Here is a 21,209-nt window from a genome sequence, read left to right on the forward strand (position 1 = left end):
TGCAACCTCAATCATCTCTCCAGACTCTGAATCCCGCTACAATATAAATGCAGTCATACAATATTTATACGTTTGCGTCCGGCTTATTTCACCTAGCATAATGTCTTTAAGGTTCGTCTATCTAGGAGTATGTGTCAGAATTTTATTCCTTTCTGAGGCTGAATAATATTCCATTGTATGTATATATACATTTATCATATTTTGTTCATCCATTTATCTGTTGAACACTGGGATTGTTTCCACTTCTTGGCTGTTGGAAGTTGCTATAGGCTGAATGTGTTCCTTCAAAATTCATATTATGAAATCCTATCCCCCAGTGTGGTGGTTTTAGGAAGTGAGACCTTTGGGAGTTGATTAGGTCATGAGGGCTCTGCCATGAGATTAGTGCCCTTGTACAAGATAACATGGAGCATTTCCTTCCTCCTTCTGCCTCTTGATGTGACAGTAAAATGGCAGCCATCTGTAAACCAGGAAGCCAGCTCTTACGACAAGGAACCCACTAGTCCCTTGATCTTGGATCTTGTGAGAAATAAGTTTATGTCATTTATAAACAACCTGGTCAATGGTAATTTGTTACAGCAGCAGACAAAGAAGCCACACCACTTTAAAGTTGAGATTTCAGACTCCTGGCCTAACGCTCTTTTCAGCATTATCACAAAAGGAACTGAAGGTTTTATATACTAAAATCTCCCCCAAACTCAAGAGATTTTCAGCAAAATGATCATCATGAGTAAAATAATTCGCCACCTGAAATATTGATGCTGAGCTTCTGTGAATAAATGAATCAAATAGCTAAGCTGGGTTCATTCAGACTTTATCTAAGTTTCCTTAACCTTATCTCTACATTCTCCTTTTCCCTAGTTTAAAAAAAGGAAACAATTTATAGAAAGATAACAACAGATCATTAGCTGATGCAATTATCTCCAGAATTATTTTTCTTTTCTTCTTCTTTTTTTTTTTTTTTTTTTTTTTTTAGACCAGGCCTTGTTCTGTTGCCTAGGCTGGAGTGCAGTGACACAATCACAGCTCACTGCACCATGAACTCCTGGACTCAAGCAATCGTCCTGCCTCAGCCTCCCAGGTAGCTGGGACTGCAGACACATACCATGAAATCCAGCTAATTTTTTTCTATAACTCTTTTTTTTACAGACTGGGTCTTGCTATGTTGCCCAGGCTGGTCTCCAACTCCTGGGCTCAAGCAGTCCTCTGCCTCAGCCTCCCAAAGTGCTGGGATTACAGGTTTGAGCCACTGCACTTGGCCTCCAGAATTGTTTCTAGAGGTGAAACTTCAAGGTGAAATATAGTACATAACTGCTTTTCAGATTAAAAAAAAAAAAAAAAAAGTCCAGAGAGCACATTCTCTTGCATTCTCTTGACCTGAGCTAAGCTACTGCTAGCACTTGGCATCGCTACAAAAACTCAAAACTCAAGGTGTTTCCAATCCACTAGAGCATATGAACAAAGCCTGCTTCCAAAGCTAGCTTCCATCTGGCAATCCCATTAACACCTGGGCACAGCTCTTCCCTGGAGCTTTGTGCAGAGAGCATCTCCTCTCTAGGACTATACAAGGACTGAACAAGAAGGAGAAGGACAGAGCAGAGCCATGAACATTGTCCTGGAAATCCTGCTTCTGATGACCATCATCTAATCCTACTTGGAGTCGTTGGTGAAGTTTTTCATTCCTCGGAGGAGAAAATCTGTGGCTGAGGAGATTGTTCTCATTACCGGAGCTGGGCATGGAATAGGCAGGCAGACTGCCTATGAGATTGCTAAACGACAGAGCAGACTGGTTCTTTGGTATATTAATAAGGTAATGTATATATCTTCCAACCTTTTGAAGCCACAGAGTAAGACGTGTATTTTAAGAATTATTTGACTTACCATCTGCTTATCTTTGTATTTTTGTTTTTCAGAAATTCAAATGAACTTTCTGGAAGATAGCAAGAATTTACAAATAGAGAAAATTGTTGCCTGCTGTTCTTAGGCATTTGTCCAAAAATATAAATAAGTATAAATCCATGAAAAGGGTTTGATGAAATCCAACCTTCGACTCTCTTTCCAGATATATATTTTTGGGGAAAGAACTATGTTTATTAAGTTTTTTTTTTTTAATTTTAAAATTTCCAGTGACAAGAGAAAAGTAAATTAGAAGGAAGTTGTATTAAAAATGACAAGGCCAGGGCCAGGGGCTCACCCCTGTAATCCCAGCACTTTGGGAGACCAAGGTGGGCAGATTGCTGGAGCCCAGGAGTTTGAGACAAGCCAGGGCAACATAGCAAAAACCCTGTCTCTACAAAAAATACAAAAATTAGCTGAGTATGTTGGTGCGCACCTGTAGTCCCAGCTACTCGGGAGGCTGAGTGGGAGGATCGTTTCAGTTCAGGAAGCCGAGGTTGCAGTGAGATATGATGGCACCACTGCACTCCAATCTGGGCGATAGAGCCAGGCCCTATCTCAAAAAAAAAAAAAAAAGGACTTAAGAAGAATGGGTAACCCAACCTCAAAAATTCTCTTTGAATTATTAAATTTTATGGTTAAACACTTACGTTACTGAATGATCCACCCCACGGCTGTAATGTAATTCATATCTCCTTTGCTGAGGAAGATGCTATGTGAGTTTTTCCCATAACTGTCTCCTTTTGCCCTGTGAGATGAGAGACACTGTAGCAGTTTGGCTCTTATGCAATCTAAACGCTTTGGGAAAGCAGTTCAAAAAACACACTGGCGTTTAAGCTAAAGCAAGTGTTTTGCTAACGAAAAGACAAGGCATTACATTTTGCAATTGTCTAGCTCAGTTACAAAACGGAAGAATTATTAATTATTCAATCAAAACATCTGATGAATGCTCTGGTTACTGATGCTCTCTACTAACCTAGAAACAAATAATACAGTATGTTGTAGTTTGGGCAGTCTGGCAGTGAGCAAGCTACCAGCTGCAGCCTAAGTCAGGGAAAGACTCTCCTCCTGTTTTTACTCTTCTGTAGTCCCACAAAAGGCTAATTGAGGGGATACTGCCTTTGGGACTGGGTCCTAACATCTATGTTTGGGGATTTCAGGCTGCTGCCCCAGGGATTAGCCTACAGTAGTGAAATACAAAGGACCCAGAGACACTCACTGGAGGATTGCCCTAAGTAGCAGTCACACCACTGTCATCCCAATATGCAAAGAAAGGGGCTTTTCAGGTATCCTTGCTTCTTCACCACTGAGAAGAGTTTACAGATTGTGACATGGAAAAGTATGATTTTTAAAACCTTATACTCTTCTCTATGAAAGTCACCTGATGTCAAAATTTGAAAAGAATTCTAATTTTCCAGAAATGTGAGTCAAGAAACATTGGGCTTCTTAGAAAGAAGTCTTTGAATTTAGACTGAAAGTAAGTTGCTCTGTCTCCATGTCCAGTGATTATGTGCAAGGCTGGTACATAAATGAGAAATCCATCCAGTGGCCCTTGGCCATCTCACTCCCAAACACCTGAAGAATGTAATATTATATCTCCTATAGTAGCAGCATGGTCTCCCTGTGACAGTCCTTGTTCAATAAGGAGCCTTCTTTCCCCTTCCCTCTAGAAGGATGAGTCAGAATCATCGAGAAAAGTATGATGGGCAGAGGCATATAGTTTACCATTACCACTAGTTTAGAATTGCTGCTTAGCACTTTACTGTCTATTACATAGTTGTGCTCAACAAATGTATGATAGATTAATCATTGAGTTTCTTCTTCTCCATATTTATTTTCCATGACACCATGAAGAGCAAGGTTTTCCAAGATGTTCTTCAGGCTTTGAAAGCAGCCTGCTTTAGAAAAACTGCCTACTGTGCGGCCTCCAACCAAGATGGAAAGCTGGAAAAACACGAAGGGATTTCATTTTGTTTTGTTTGCTTTGGTTTTAATACGAACATTCCCTGACGGAAAAGCCAAACGTAATGTCATTGCAACTAGGCAATCAGTCTCTCTCAAGAATTTTTCTAACAAATGAGGAGGCCAATTTTTATTTTATTTTATTTATTTATTTTTGAGACAAAGTCCCACTCTGTTGCCCAGGCTGGAGTTCAATGGCATGATCCTGGCTCACTACAACCTCTGCCTTTCAGGTTCAAGTGATTCTCCTCTCTATGTTTCCCAAGTAGCTGGGATTACAGGTGCCTGCCACCACGCCTGGCTAATTTTCTGTATTTTTAGCAGAGACAGGGTTTCATCATGTTGGCCAGGCTGGTCTCAAACTCCTGACCTTAAGTGATGCACCTGCCTTGGCCTCCCAAAGTGCTGGATTACAGGATTACACCATGTCCAGCCCAGGAGGCCAATTTTTAAAAGATTGTTAATTTCTTTTGAACATGAATGTTAATTTTTTTTTATTTTTTTTTTTGAGACAGAGTCTAGCTTTGTTACCCAGGCTGGAATGCAATGGAACAATTTCAGTTCACTGCAACCTCCTCCTCCCAGGTTCAAGCAGTTCTCTGCCTTGGCCTCCCAAATAACTGGGGTTACAGGCCCATGCCACCATGCCCAGTTAATTTTTGTATTTTTAGTAGAGACAGGGTTTCACCATGTTGGCCAGGATGGTCTCGAACTCCTGACCTCCCAAAGTGCTGGGATTATAGGGGTGAGCCACCATGCCCAGCCAAATGTTAATCTTTAAAAAATTTTTCTTCTCCAATGCCTTCTCCTCCACTTTTTTTCAGAATTTGTCCCTTCCAATTACAGCATGGTGTGGAGGAAACCGCAGCTGGGTGCAGAAAACTAGGTGTCGCTGCGCATGCGTATGTGGTAGACTACGGCAACAGAGAAGAGATCTGTAGCTCTGTAAATCACGTGAGACTTCGGGTTCACAAATATCTTCAGATGATTTTGTTTCCACGGACGCTGACATGGAAAATGGGAAAGTTCTTTATGACTGCCTGATTTAAATTAGATTTTAGCTGCTAACTGAAGTAGTTATGTGACCAAAGAAGGATAAATACCTTTTTTCTTGTATGTAATCCACTCAGCTCTGTCCATTATTATTATTTCTTTTTTTTTTTTTTTTGAGACGGAGTTTCACTCATGTTACCCAGGCTGGAGTGCAATGGCACTATCTCGGCTCACCGCAACCTCCACCCCCTGGGTTCAGGCAATTCTCCTGCCTCAGCCTCCTGAGTAGCTGGGATTACAGGCACGCGCCACCATGCCCAGCTAATTTTTTGTATTTTTAGTAGAGACGAGGTTTCACCATGTTGACCAGGATGGTCTCGATCTCTTGACCTCGTGATCCACCTGCCTCGGCCTCCCAAAGTGCTGGGATTACAGGCTTGAGCCACCGCGCCCGGCCATTATTATTATTTCATATCATTAATCAACTTCATTGTGATCAGAAGTGTGAGCAGTGGCACAGATTGACTGACAAAAGATTTGTCATCAGGGAATATGGATCACTACTTGGTTTTGTTTTGGTACTATTAACTTGGCGTAATTCTGTCTTCTCTAATTATTTCCCTTGTGAGATTTTATTTTGGTGTTAATCTAGTCTTTTATAGAAAATGTAATATTAATAATTATCACAATTATTTTAAAAGAGTAAATATTAAATCATCACAATGAACTAAGCACTCCAACAAACTACATTTTTAAATTTATTCCCTACAATAACCCTGTGAACTTCATTTTACAGATAACAAATTGTGACTTAGAGAGGTTAAGCCAGACCAAAGTTGTGTAGTTAGTAGGTTGTGAAACCAGGATTACTGAGCCAGCACTTTAGACCAGGTGCAGTGGTTCACACTTGTTATCCCAGCACTTTGTGAGGCCAAGGTGGAAGGATTGCAAGAGACCAAGAGTTTGAGACCAGACTGGGAAACATAGTGAGAAACTGTCTCTACAAAAAAAAAAAAAAAAAAAAAAAAAAAAATTTAAAGAAAAACACATTTTTTAAACATGGACACTTTAAAAGTGTTTGGTCAGAGCTTATATTGGAATTTATCAACATAAATGCTAATTTCACTTTACTGATACACTTATAAAATCCATGATGTGCTGGATACTGAAATTTAGATGTTAACAGAACAGTTTATCCTACCTTTATGACAGTGTTCTCTTGGCCTCCACTATTTGAGCTCAACAGTCTGTCTTGCCTGAACTCTCAGAGACCTCACCCAGTAGAAGAAAGACTCTAATCTCTGGATTGTATTGGCACCAAAACTTTGACTTTGTATAACACACCCAATGAATGTGTTCTTTCAATTTCAAAAGGTGAAGAAAGAAGTGGGTGATGTAATAATCGTGGTGAATAATGCTGGAACAGTATATCCAGCTGATCTTCTCAGTACCAAGGATGAAGAGATTACCAAGACATTTGAGGTCAACATCCTAGGACATTTTTGGGTGAGTGTGAGTCAGAAACATTTCTGATTTGTGCACCTTCTCTTAAGATACATGAAACTTATCAAGGAGTTCACATACTTCTGGGCAAGAAACTGGCCAGATCTTTGCCTTAATTAAGAATCATCAAATTTGTTTGAGTAGTAGAGCCACAGACGTAAGGACACGAAGTTCAAGTGGACACAACACACCAGAATGTAAGCTACTTGGTCTGCCTTGTCCACCAGTATCTGACACAAAGCCTGGCATGTACCAGGAGCTCATCAAATGTTTGCGGAGGTTTGTTAAATGTTGTCAGTGTACATCTTTTCAATGCTCTCACTTGGGACCTCATTCTTTCCCTCCACACCATAATTTTGTAATGTGTCCTTATTTTGCGGAATTTTAGAATGGAAAGGACATCAGAAGTAATTACTAGGATATAAGTAGGGTTGGGGAAAATTTTGGATGAGACTCTGAGGCAAGTCCTAGATCCATGGGATGCTGGAACCACACAGACCTCATATAACCGGTTAGTTTTATGGGAGATGGAAATATCAACTACAACTGCCTTCGGATAGAACATTTTTTGATTAATCTTCCAGTGCCTCAATATTAGTGTGAATCTAGGGCAAACCTGGATTCTGGAAGAAAGAAGAAAAAAAGTGATGTGCTTCCCTTACCTTTACCAGCTCCTCACGTATGTGAATTGGCTCCCATGCCCACCAAACTACATGGAGACCTCATATGTTAGTTACTGATAGCTGCATAACAAACTATGCAAAACTTAGTGGTTTAAAGCAACAATATATGTTCACTATCATCTCATGGTTTCTGTGGGTTGGGAAATTGGGGATAGCTTGTGTTGGTAGTTCTAGTTCTACGAATTTGTGTAGGATATATTAAATTATTATAAAATTTCACTGATATTTCTTACAAAAGAGGTTTTTGGTAAAAAAGAAAGACTTGTTTTCTGTAACATCAATATATAATATACAATATTACAAATAGGGAGATAGTGAATTCAGTCATGATGCATAAGTGTTGCATAGAACTCTCAGCTTACACTACTCAACTGTAAATACAGTTACACAAGATTTCACTCTTTTAATTAGAATAATAAAGCCTCAAGCCAAAAAATTACATGACACCAAATTATCATAAGGAATTATTTTAGTTCTGAACACTCTGAATTTTCCCCTTAATATTGTTTAGATGACATATCCAAAAAAGGATCTATTTGATTCCTTCTGAAGGGAAGGAGGGGGAATACTGATATCAGTGTTGGCATGAGGTATACTATACTCAATGCTAGCTGAAACCAATACATTTGTATCTTTATTTCCATCATTTTTATGGAATTCATCATGAAATGCCGGGAAGTATTTTATTTCATTGTCTAAGTCCTCTCAAATGCCTTTCTGTCTTAACAAAAATAAAACTACCTGATTTGGAAACCTAATGCCTATATCGCTGTTATTCTGCTTTCTGCAATGATCCTTAAGATCACAAAAGCACTTCTTCCATCGATGATGGAGAGAAATCATGGCCACATCGTCACAGTGGCTTCAGTATGCGGCCACAAAGTGATTCCTTATCTCATCCCATATTGGTAAGTATCACTTGCCAGCCATGTTATATAGTTTTGTACTTTGAAGGGAGCATTACACTTCAAATTTTTACCAGTGGAGGGTGTCCTGGTTCTTGGCATCTTGAACAAAGAATTGGACAAAATGCACAAACAAAGCAAGGAAAGAATAAAACAACAAAAGCAGAAATTTATTGAAAATGAAAGTAGGCTGCATGTGTGGGAGTGGGCCCAAGCACAGGGGCTCAACAGCTCCATTACAGAATTTTCTGAGGTTTAAATACCCTTTAGAGGTTTCCATTGTTTGCTTGGTGTATGCCCTATGTAAATGAAGAGGATGAAGTAAAGTTACAAAGTCATTTTCTCAGTGTACACCCTATGTTCATGGAGAGGATATTTCCTGTCATAGCTGAAGTGTTTCCATTTGATTTAGTTCTAGGAAGTGAGCATGAATCGGCCTTATGTTCCCTGCCTCCAGGCCCTATTCTCCTGCCTCAAGATTGCAATGCTCAGAGCAGAGTGATTTGGATTTACAAAATTTAAATTTACAGTAGTTTAGAATGAATTTTTTAAATGACTTTTTCTAAAACAATGAAACTGTGCTGTAATTATATTTTAAATGTTTTTAGATTTCTGCAAACTCCTCTGTAGAACGACAAGAGAAAACAGTAATGCCAAGCATGTTTCCATTGTTTCTTGGAATAAGAAACAGAAACCAGCTGGGCAAGGTAGCTGAAGCCTGTAATCCCAGCACTTTGGGAGGCCAAGGCAGGCAGATCACTTGAGGTCAGGAGTTCGAGACCAGCCTGATCAACATGGAGAAACCCATCTCCACTAAAAATACAAAATTAGCCAGGCACGTTGGTGCATGCCTATAATCCCAGCTACTTGGAAGTTGAGGCAGGAGAATTGCTTGAACCCGGGAGGTGGAGGTTGCCACGAGCCAAGATGGCACCATTGCACTTCAGCCAAGAGCAAAATTCCGTCTAAGGAAGGAAGGAAGGAAAAAATAAAAAAGAAAGAGAAGGAAGGGAGGGAGGGAGGGGGGAAAGAAGGAGAAAAAGAAAGAGAAAAAGAAAGAAAAAGAGAGAAAAGAAAGAGAGAGAAGGAAAAGAAAGAAAGAAAGAGAGAAAGAAAAGAAAAGAGAAAGAGAAAGAAGCTGAAACCCCACAGACCAAGAAGCAAAACGTACAGAAGCTAAAATGAACTCATATCTATGTCATGGCCTTGTGCCCAAGATAAGACAATCAGAGTGGTCCCTGGATCAAGACTTTTTCCAGTGTGCTGGTGCTGTGAAAGCGTGTGTGTGTGTGTGTGTGTGTGTGTGTGTGTGTGAGAGAGAGAGAGAGAGAGAGAGAGAGAAAGAGGCAGAGAGAAAGAGAGAGAGAAACAACTCTAACTGAATAAAAGTTTCAGATACCACACTCCATGCACCACCAAAGACATAAAGGGAAGGAGGTGGGAGGTCCTAGGATATACTACCGTATTTGCCAATATCCTTTCCTGTAAACTCTTCTCCAGATTCTCATAATAAAATTAAGAGGCCAAAATGGTAACCATTGTCAAGAGAAAAACTATCAACCCAGTTATCGAGCGAGAGAGGAGAAATGAGCAGAGTCCTACAGAAGTTTGTCAACATAGATATTAGTTTTGTAGAATTGCTAAATATGATTTTCCTCATTCATATTTTTCAAAATAAAAGCAGGAATAAAAACAGATTCAATGGAAAAACTTTACATGTAGGATGGAAAACTGAACATTAAGCCAATGGAGGTATTTTTGTTCTTTTGCCATCATTGTTGTTTAAGAAATTAGATATATTCACAATTCTGCTTAATCATGTAAGGAAATGAAAATGAATTGCCATTTATGCTCTCAGAAAAATCACAAGTGGATGATTTCAGGGGTTTGGCTTCTACTTGTTCTTCACTCAGGTGATACTGCCTTCTCACAGAAAGCTGAGGTTGGTTTCACTGTCCCGTAGCTAACAACGCTTGATCATTCTCTTACAGTTCCAGCAAATTTGCTGCTGTTGGCTTTCACAGAGGTCTGGAATCAGAACTTGAAAACTGGTATCAAAATCACATGTCTCTGCCCAGTTTTTGTGAATACTGGGTTCACCAAAAATCCAAGCACAAGGTAAGGTCAAAATCAAGTTAAAATGGGACTGTGGCATGATAAATTGATATGAAAACTAATGAGAAATGTTTAGGCAGACCAACTAATAGAAAAAAATGAAAAAGGAAAAATATTTTTCTAATTAATATTATTATCTTGAAATTAAAGGAATAAAGGGGAAAAACACATTAGGGACTAGCAGGAATATCTGCTCCCAATGAACTGGGGTATTTATTTGTGTCCAGGAAAAAGCTCAACACACACTCAGGTGCCAAAAGTAAGTGGAAAGTGGGAATGGGGCAAGGGGGGCCAGAGAGGTGTGCTTAAGGGAATGGTGAAAGTCTCCTCTCCTGGAAACCACACCCACAAAATGAACGATACCTAATATTCCCTCCTTCTGTTCATGGTTCATCCTCTTCAAATAGAGCATGGAAAGGTATAGGTACTTATGTTGTATTTGACCGAGCGTAGAAAGTTAGCACCAAGACAAAAGTATACCAGATTGCAGGGTCATTTAGTATGCCGGCGACCACAGAGGACTCACGTCTCTCCAACCTGTGGCGTCAAAAGGAGCGTGCCAAGACTTTTTATACCTGAAAAACCACCTTGGGAGTGGGGGTGAAGAGTGGGGATGGGGATGAAAAGGTTTCAGACATTCCAAGGGCTAGGGGATTCTGTGATTCACCTCCTGGGCGGAGACAAGGGCGGGGGTCTCTGGACATTCCAAGGTCTAGGGGACTTTTGTCATTCTGTTTGTTACTTCAGTGGTTTACAGAAGTCAAGATATACATTTGTTTACACATTGTCTGGGTGGTGATAGAAGTCACAGATTTTAGCAGTTACTGATAAGAAAAGGTAAGCAGCTTTACATAGTTTTGCAGAACAAACTAGCAGTTCTATTTACAGCAGCCAAGAACAGTAGTTATTGTGAGGAGAATGGGGCAGCCATTGCAACTTATTTAAAAACAGTTTTGCATTTTATAAAAATAGCGTTGCTCAGATTCTGGCTCCAGGCCAGCACAATATCACACTTATGCCTTTTGTATGTCTTCTACATCACTGACCACAATGTTAACATAAGGCACCCAAACATTTTCCAAGCCTGTCTCATCCCAAGAATTATTGCTTATGCTTACTTAAAAAATAAAGTTCATAGGCTCGTCCTTAGAAATTCTGATTCAGTAGACTAGGATTAGCTCCAAGAATTAGGAGTTTTGTTTTGTTTTCTTTTGTTTTGTTTTGTTTTACAAGCATACCAGATGAGGCTAGAGACAGAGTTGGAAAATTTTGATGTGGTCTGTATAACCAGAGTGCATGCTTATAGTCCTAGAGATTCGGGAGGTTCAGGCAAGGGGATGGCTTGAGCCCAGGAGTTCGATGCTGTAATGCACTGTAATTGCACCTGTGAATAGCCACTGTACTCCATCCAGGGCACCATAGTGAGACCTCTGTCTCTGAATACACACACACACACACACACACACACACACACACACACACACACAGACACAAACAACCTCTACATACGTTTGATCGCTGTCACCACCCTGTCTTTAAAATGCAAATGTTCCAAGGAGCAGCAAATGAGTCTCTAGCTTCTTAGTCAAGGTGAATTTCTGCAAGAACTCTTGTCTCTGGTGAGAGAGGATTTGAGACCATAAAAGAAGGGAAATTAGTCCTGAAAGGGGAAGAAAAAAGCAGGAAGGTGAGGATAAGGACCCGAAAATTAATCCATCTGTTTCACAAATTTTCCACAATCCTAGTATATGTTCCGCTGCAGGGTAACAAAATATACTAAGCTTAATGATTCAAAACCAATTTTTGGCTGGAAGGGAATTAGTCCTAAATATATTCATTCGAAAGAACTAAACAATTCTCTGATGAGTGCTGCTTCCGTTGAGGCTACTGACTCTTACAGCCTGAGTTACCTGTGTGGTCTCTGCAGCTGGAGTCACTTCCTGCCACTGGAGTCCTTCATGGTAATAGACCATAGGTACTGTCAACTAAAGAAAAAAAAATGTTTGTTTTTTTTTTGTTTTTGTTTGAGTTGGAGTCTCACCCTGTCACCCAGGCTGGAGTGCAGTGGCGCAGTCTCAGCTCACCGCAATCTCCACCTCCCAGGTTCAAGCAATTCTCCTGCCTCAGCCTCCTGAGTAGCTGGGATTACAGGTGCCTGCCACCACACCTGGCTAATTTTTGCCTTTTTAGTAGAGATGGGGTTTTGCCATATTGGTCAGGCTGGTCTCAAAATCTTGACCTCAGGTGATCTGTTTGCCTCGGCCTCCCAAAATGCTGGGATTACAGGCTTGAGCCACCGTGCCTGGCCAAAAAATTTAAGTTTTTAAAGAGTTAAAGCTGTTAGTTTTATTTATAAGCCTTACCAAGGACTACAGATGAAGACCTATAGCCTGAGAGCAGCCCTTTAGAGAGGTTCAGCTGGACTCCTCTGGCAGTGGGGGCCATGTGCTCTATCCTGTTTTGTCTTCAAAGCATCTTTCTAGAGAGCTGCACATTGTCACAGAGTCAGAGACTTTGTGAAATTACGCTGACAAGCAGAAGTGAGAAAATGTGGCTTCTTACCTTTGCTACGTTGTCTCACGGTACTTAATAAGTATGTGATATGTAAGTAAATACTATAGTACTATTGCAACTCCTGTTTTCTTAGACAAGGATTTGGGCCCAATAAAAACTCTCTTGATAGGCATTCAGGCTTAGTGTACAATGAGTTTTCCTAAGGGTATCCTGCCTCTTAAGGAAGGCATAATGGATCAGGAGAGTAAGGATAACGGAACCCTGGGCAACAGGGCTCCTGGGGCTAACTTAGGGACAAAAATAGACAATGCTAAAGATTTGGGATTGATTTTATTGAGGTTGCAGGATTGTGAATTTCCTTAGTAAGGGCTAAGGCATTGATATGTAATGTCACGCTTGGCTCAGAGGCTGGGTTGTTTGATCCATGTAGTTGAAATGAGGGAGAGAATGGGCAGAACCAAGTAATTTAGAAAGGTATTGATTTGTATTACTCTCTGCTGGCTTGCTGTTCAATGCAGTGGAGACCTCAATCACATGCTAATCTGCAGTAAACCACAGGTCACCCCAGGGAATGAAGTTTTAACATTCGCTGGTTCCTTAACTCCTCTGCCCAACCTTTATATTCACTGGCTGTTCAGTCCATGCCTAGACATCTTAATTTGAATATAACACTTTAAAACCATTTATGTTTTAATTTTCTGTCATCATCTTGCACTAATAGGCAATTCTACATTAGGCCTAGGTTTGTGACTGTTTCTCAAGAATACATGTACACAGCCTACAGTATAAGGAAGGTCATGTGTCTAGTTGTCATACTCCTTGAGCCCCTCTTAAGTTCTCATTAAACTGCAAGATAGGCAAATCAGAGGTGATTCTCAAATACGAAATTCTTAGCGGAATAAGGTTCCAATCCAGACCTAAAGAGAGGGTTCTTAGATTTCTCACAAGAAAGAATTCGGGGCAAGTCCACAATGCAAAGCAAAAGCAAGTCTATTAAGAAAGTAAAGGAGTAGAGAATGGCCACTCCATGGCAGAAGAATGGCTTGAGCTTCTCCATCAAGGATACTTAGAGTTACTTCTTGATTATATGATAAACAAGGGGTAGATTATTCATGAGATTTCCGGGAAAGGGGTGGGCAATTCTCAGAACTGAAGTTTCCTCTCCTTTTTAGACCATAGAGGGTAACTTCCTGCCATTACCATGGCATTTGTAAACTGTGATGGTGCCCACAGAAGTGTCTCTTAGCATACTAATGTATTATCGTTAGTGTTAGCTTGTAATGAGCAGTGGAGATGACCAGAGGTCACTTTCATCACTCTCTTGATTTTGGTGGATTTGGGCTGGCTTCTTTACTGCACCCTATTTTATCAGCAAGGTCTTTATGACCTGAATCTTGTGCCAACCTTCTGTCTCATCCTGTGACAAAGAATGCCTTAGCTTCCTGGGAATGCAGCCCAGTAGGTGTCAGTCTTATTTTACCCAGACCCTATTCAGGACAGAGTTGCTCTGATTTAAAAGCCTCTGACAAAATGACCTCAAAACAATTCAGCTTTATGGAATACCTCCACAAGAAAGAAAGTATACTTAGCTATAGAATTTTCTCCTTGCATCGAACAGGCTTTGAGATGTCAGATGTGTCCTTCCTGACCCATGATTAATCCTAGCCATTCCTCTTTCTTGCCTGGCTCCTCTACTCCTTACCATCTAATTTTGATATTTTGACTAAGTGAGCTATGAAACACACCTAATGGATATGAAAGCATATGAAAGTGTGTGATAACAAAACATCAATATGGAATGTGAGGAAAGTGGGTAGGATGGCATTCATGTAGCAAATCTTGGAATATTTTTAATCTTCATTCTATATTTAGTAACTCTATAGGATAATTTTCCTGCTATCGTTTATTCATAAAATTAAAATTTTGAAAAATAAAAAGAAACTTTTTCTCTTTTTAATCACAGATTATAGCCTGTGTTGGAAACAGATGAAGTTGCAAAAAGTCTGATAGATGGAATACTTACCAATAAGAAAATGATTTTTGTTCCATCATATCTCAATATCTTTCTGATGCTACAGAAGTAAGTACAGTACAGAACACTTAAATACTAAAACGCCAGTACAGCTGTTATTTGTTTATTTATTTATTTTGAGACAGAATGGTCACTCTGTCACCCAGGCTGGATTGCAGTGGCATGATCTTGGCTCACTGCAACCTCCACCTCCCGGGTTCAAGCAATTCTCGTGCCTCAGACCCCCAAGTAACTGGGACTACAGGTGTGTGCTACCACACCACGCCCAGATGATTTTTGTATTTTTTGGTAGAGACGGGGTTTCACCATGTTGGCCAGGATGGACTCAAACTCCTGACTTCAAGTGATCCTCCTGCCTCGGCCTCCCAAAGTCCTGAGATTACAGGCATGAGCCACTGTGCTCTGCCCAATAAAGCTTATTATGGAGAATCTTTCAGCTGTGAGAATTGGCATGGAAACTCTCTGTCCCTGGGGAGAACAGTTAAGTTTCCTCTGTTATTTTCCAACCCAGTCTATAAGAAGAGAATGATTCATTTTCTCTACCAAATCTACTGTCTCTCCCCACACTTTGCTGAAGACTATTCTACCTAAGGAAAGACAGTTTAAAAGAATGCAATATAGTGAAGTAGTTAATAATCAAGACTCCATTTTTAAAAGCCTGCTGGAAGTCTGGTTGGGATTGCACTGAATCTGTAGATCAACTGGGGAGAATTGATGTATCAACAATATTGAGTTTTCTAATCCAAGAACATAATATCTATTTTTTCAGTCTTCTTCAAACTCTTTAAATCTTCAAATTGTATTATGTAATTTTTGGTGTTTCAGTGTTGCACATATTTTGCCAGATTTATTCCAAAGTATTTCATGGTTTTTATTTTTGTTTTTTGGGTTTTTTTTTTTGAAACTGAGATTCACTCTTGTTGCCCAGGCTGGAGTGCCTGTGATCTCAGCCCACTGCAACCTCTGCTTCCCAGGTTCAAGCAATTCTCATGTCTCAGCCTCCCTAGTAGCTGGGATTACAGGTGCCCACCTCCACGCCCAACTAATTTTTTGTATTTTTAGTAGAGACGGGGTTTCACCATGTTGGCCAGACTGGTCTCGAACTTCTGACCTCAGGTGATCCATCCATCTCGGCCTCCCAAAGTGCTGGGATTACAAACATGAGCCACCATGCCGAACCCTATTTCATAGTTTTTGACGCTAATGCAAATGGCATTGAAAAATGCTTTATATTTCCCAGCTGGGCACAGTGGCTCATGCCTGTGATCCTAGCACTTTGGGAGGCTGAGGCAGACGGATCACAAGGTCAGGAGATCAAGACCATCCTGACCAATATGGTAAAACCCTGTCTCTACTAAAAAATACAAAAATTAGCTGGGTGTGGTGGCTCACGTAGTCCCAGCTACTCGGGATGCTGAGGCAGGAGAATTGCTTGAACCTGGGAGGTGGAGGCTGCCATGAACTGAGATCATGTCATTGCACTCCAGCCTGGGTGACAGAGCAAGACTCCGTCTCAAAAAATATACGTATATATGTATATTTCCCATTGTTTGTTGTCAGTATATATTAGATTTTTGTAAGTTCATCTTCTATTTTACAATCTTGCTAAATTGCTAGACTTTTTGTTTGCTAAACTTGCTAAACTTTTTTTTTTCTTTTTGTAGATCCCTAGGCCTCTAATTTTCTTTATGGGAAAGTTTTAAATACAAATTTAATTCCTTTAGTAGCTACATGGCTATTCAAGTTACTTATTAATTCTTGTAATATGTGTCTTTCAAGAAATTTATCCATTTTATTCAGGTTGTAGAATTTCTTTGGCATCAATTTGTACATAACAGTCCCTTATTATCCTTTCAATGTCTTTAGAATGTCTCATTACTTTATTTATTTAGTAGGGACAGTCTCACTTTGTTGCCCAGGCAACAAAGGTTTTGAATGACTGGCCTTAAGCAATTCTCCTGCCTTGGCCTCCCAAAGTGCTGGGATTACAGGCATGAGCCACTGCACCTGACCAAATGAAGGTGGTGATAGTATCTCCTTTATAAGGATGCTGTAAGAATAAAATAATGTAATACAAACAAAGCCCCCATCACTGAAAAGGTATAGACTTCAAATGTTGAAGCTTTGGAGAACAGAATTTATGTGAAGTAGCAATAGCAACAGTTTCCCAGAGGAAATCATCTCTCAGCTTTCTTCTGAGGAACAGTTTATAGATTGAAATTGTATCAGTGAGAAGATAACTATACTAACTTCATAAGCCCTTGGACCTTTTTGAAACAAATCCATATAAACTATGAACAAACTTGAAATAGAACAATTTGAGAACAGCGTGCAAACTGCATTGGTGTATCAATTTCAATATTTTGTTTTAGCTTAAATAGACTAACTTGAGATATCATAGGAGAACCTTGACCCCCAAGCAACATCATCTCAAGAGTCGACTAGGCGGGGTGTGGTGGCTCATGCCTGTAGTCTCAGCTCTTTCGGAGGCCAAGGTGGGCAAATCACTTGAGGTCAGGAGTTCGAGACCAGCCTGGCCAACATGGTGAAACCCCATCTCTACTAAAAACACAAAAATTAGCAGGCGTAGTTGCCTGCATCTGTAATCCCAGGCACTCAGGAGGCTGAAGCAGGAGAATCTCTTCAACCGGGGAGGCGGAGGTTGTAGTGAGCTGAGATGGTGCCACTGCACTCCAGCCTTAGTGACAGAGCAAGCCTCTGTCTCAGGGAAAAAAATAGTTGACTCAATTAGTGTCTTGTTACTAAGCACTGTAGGGAGTTTCATGGAACCCCTACTCTCTTGGGGCCCAAAGCAAGTCATATTAATATTGAAAATTTTTAAAATTGGCCAGGTGTGATGGCTCACGCCTGTAATCCCAGCACTTTGGGAGGCCGAGGCGTGCAGATCACTTGGGGTCAGGAATTCAAGACCAGCCTGGCCAGCGTGGTGAAACCCCACGTCTACTAAAAGTACAAAAAAACCTTAGCTAGGTGTGGTGCAGGCGCCTGTAATCCCAGCTACTCAGGAGGCTGAGGCAGAATAATTGTTTGAACCAGGGAGGCAGAGGTTGCAGTGAGCTGAAATTGTACCATTGCACTCGAGCCTGGGCAACAAGAGCGAAACTCCATCTCAAAAAAAAAAAAAAGAAAAGAAAAATTTAAAAATCACAGCAGACATGCATATGACCAAGGTGATAAACACAATTATTCTGCCTGAGTTGGAGAATAGTATCCCAGTAAAATAGACAAGAGTCACAAAGTCTTTTGTATCCTTTGAAGCTGTCATGGTGATTTGTAACTAGGCAACAGGTGTATATTGCCAATCTACTTTGCATTTAATTCCTTTTATAGAGAGACACAATTTTATGAGCAGATGCAATTACTAGCACAAAGGTTGATTTGTGAAGGTAGTTAAAAGGCCCACACAAACTCACTTCTTATCCTTGTCCTTCTCCCAGCAAATATCTGCCCTATCCCTTTGCTCATTCCCCCATCTTTCACTCACCTAGCCACAAAACAAGGAAGTAGACCCTGCATTAGTCAATAATACCAAAGTAATTTTCAGTATGACTCTCTTTTCAGAATATGTTATTTCTGCCTCTTAACATTCAATCATACTCTCTTCCTTTCTTCTTCTTTTTCTTTTTTTTTTTTTCTTTAAAGACAGAATATTGCTCTGTCACCCAGGCTAGAGTACAATGGCACAATCTTGGCTCACAGCAACCTCTGCCTCCCGGGTTCAAGCGATTCTCCTGCCTCAGGCGCCTGAGTAGCTGAGATTACAGGCATGTGCCATCATGCCTAGCTAAATTTTTTGTATTTTTAGTAAAAATGGGGTTTCACCACGTTGGCCAGGCTAGTCTTGAACTCCTGACCTCGTGATCCACCCGCTTCCCCCCTCCCAAAGTGCTGGGATTACAGGTGTGAGCCACTATGTCCGGCCACTCTCTTCCTTTCATGTGCCTACTCAACTCTTAGGCATTCCCAGACATCAGCTGTCCTTTAGAAGCTTTCCTCTACTATCCCAGCCTATATGAATCCTCCTTCCAGTTATAGCCCTTAATTCTAGATGGCTGATATTTTTGAATAATTGTTTTAAGATGGCCATCTTAGCCTCTCAGCTAAACAATAAATTCCTCAAAGACAGTAGGTATTTTTTAAGTACTTCAGTTTACCTTATTATAGAGTGCATAATAGATATTCAGTAAGTAGAAAAGGAGAGGTGGAGGGTTGGATGGAATGGATTCTGGTGGTGTCTCTAGGTGAGCTTTTAGCATCAAGATTAATCAGCAGTTTTAGCGATGAGCTCAGACATTCAGTTTTAGATCTTTACTTATGTAGGATAAGACAGTGAGAAGAATGGTATATATCAGTGCTTTCTTTATATCTGCATACAATTTGAACTGTGAATATTACAAAGGTGCACACATAGGTTCAGATAGATTGACTGATTTTAAATGACCAAAGATGAGCCGTGGTAAGCAACCTGGGTATCTTAGGCTACACTCCCTGGTGAGGGAATATTCCCAAAAACATCTTCAGAGGGATGAACCACATGAAACTCAGTAAAACATAAATCATGAAGAAGACTGATCACTCTCTTCAGGACATGCAATGAGAATTTTGATGCATGATTACAATTACTAATGTACTCTGCTGCAGGATGTTAATAAAGTTACTTTTTTGCAGGCTAGAATGTCTCGATGCTGTAATCAGAACACATTTTTTTTCCCCTTTCTTCCAGCTTCAAATGCAGATTCGTCATTGGGCTGACTTCTAATAATTGCAATGTTTTCTGCTTTGGGCTTGCAGCAGAAGTCTGACAAAATAGTGTATGTTTAGGCAATAATTTATTTATTTATTTTCAGTTTTTATTATTTATTTATTTAATTATTTTTGAGAAAGAGTTTCACTCTTGTCGCCCAGGCTGGAGTGCAATGGCGTGATCTCAGCTCACCGCAACCTCCGTGCTTAGGCAATAATTTAGACTTTACCTTACTTGTCATTACTATAGCAACGACTATAGCTACAAGGCATAATTTTACTGTTCCATTTAAATTTTATGAATTTTAATATTTTGACACTTTTCCTAATACAGTCCACTGTGAAACCATGTCAAAAAAAAAAGGAAAAAGAAAAGAAAGAAAGATGTACACATAAAGGATAGGTGGTTGCAAAGAAAGAAAAGAAGAACGGAGGAAAATTCAGTGCAAACCAGATAACTCTCAGGGTATTGTAACTGATCCAAAAAAAAAAGAACTCTTGTCAAATATTTTAAACTGAAAAATTTTCAATTTCTTTTTCTTTTCTGTACAGGTTCCTTCCTGAACGTTTCTTAGCGATTGTAAATCGTATGCAGAATATTCAATTTAAAGGAGTGATTGGCCACAAAGTCAAAATGAAATGAGTAAATAAGCTCCAGCCAGAGATGTATGGGTGATAATGATACGAATCTAAGTTTAGAATCAATGCTTCAAAGCTTTAGTTTACATTTTTTTTCCAGTCCTGTTAATATTTAAAACATTGGTTTGGCACTAGCACCAGTCAAATGAGCCAGACTAATTACCTGTTTCTCTGTTTCTCAAGAATATTAACATACTTTTTAATAGTTAGGTCTGTTTTTCCTTTCATGCTTCTTAAAAACTTCTATGCTTACATAAACATACTTAAAAGCTTTTCTTTACGATGTTTTATTTTATTTTTCCATTCAAAGGTGAAGAGAAGCTACCTCCCTAAAAGTAACTACAAAGATAACTTGTTTACACAGGGAAGGTTTAAGACTGTTCTCCAAGTAGCATTCCGAGCTGTAGCCACGCCACAGAATGTCAACAAGAACACAGAGTGAGTGACAGATAAGAGATCAAGCTTCAGCAGGCAGCTTTATCTCAACCTGGGCAGACAGCTTACTTCTTTAAAATTCAGCATTTGAAAGACTTCCCTAGTCTCTTCCTTTTTCATCAACCCAAAACGATGCAACTCTCTTCTGGACTTTGTTACTGATTCTATCTTCTGTATAACTCGTAAGTCCACCAAAAGTTGACCCCTATATTTCCTCCATTTTTATAATCTTGTAAGATACATGACAAAAGGTGACCAACTCTATTTAAATCCCAGAATTTTAAGTTCTAACCCCATCATAACCTCTTTTTTTGTAGTTTATGCTCTCATATATCCTTGGTCCCAGAGATATTTAGACAATTTTAGGTTCAAAAATTAAAGCTAACACAGGAAAATGAACTGTACTAGATATTACATAACAAACAATGGATCCAAGAGAAGGAAGGGAAGAAAGATTTTTTTTAATAGAAAGAATAATCTGACTCCCACTACATCAAGACTAATTTTGTTGTGTATGTTCTTCATATGTATTATAGAATGCTTTTGCATTGACTATCCTCTTTTTATTAAAAACAAATGATTTTTTAAAAGTCACTAACAAAAACAATTCACTAAAAATAAATGTCATTATGCTTTAGTTATAAAATAAAACTACATAAAACGTTTTGATTTGTAATCTCTGCCTCTGTGAGTGTCCTTCAAAAACCAAGGATGTGGATAGTAACAGCTAGATCTGGCAGATATTAAATCAATTGGAGGATTTTCTCA

At 39.7% G+C, this 21,209-nt stretch overlaps 1 protein-coding gene across 1 annotated transcript; it reads left to right on the forward strand.

The window, feature by feature from the left end:
- Nucleotides 1-1,444: 1,444 nt before the first annotated feature.
- On the forward strand, nt 1,445-20,991 carry HSD17B13 (hydroxysteroid 17-beta dehydrogenase 13). Its single transcript, XM_032239672.1, is given in 8 exon segments — nt 1,445-1,810; nt 4,705-4,812; nt 6,226-6,357; nt 7,839-7,945; nt 9,934-9,984; nt 9,986-10,060; nt 14,535-14,651; nt 19,920-20,991. Coding segments are annotated over 8 exon segments (888 nt in total). The 5' UTR covers nt 1,445-1,603; the 3' UTR covers nt 20,011-20,991.
- Nucleotides 20,992-21,209: the final 218 nt, after the last annotated feature.

This window comes from Sapajus apella, unplaced genomic scaffold (genome assembly GCF_009761245.1).
Source record: "Sapajus apella isolate SASKATOON/1434 unplaced genomic scaffold, GSC_monkey_1.0 scaffold45, whole genome shotgun sequence".
NCBI lineage: Eukaryota > Metazoa > Chordata > Mammalia > Primates > Cebidae > Sapajus > Sapajus apella.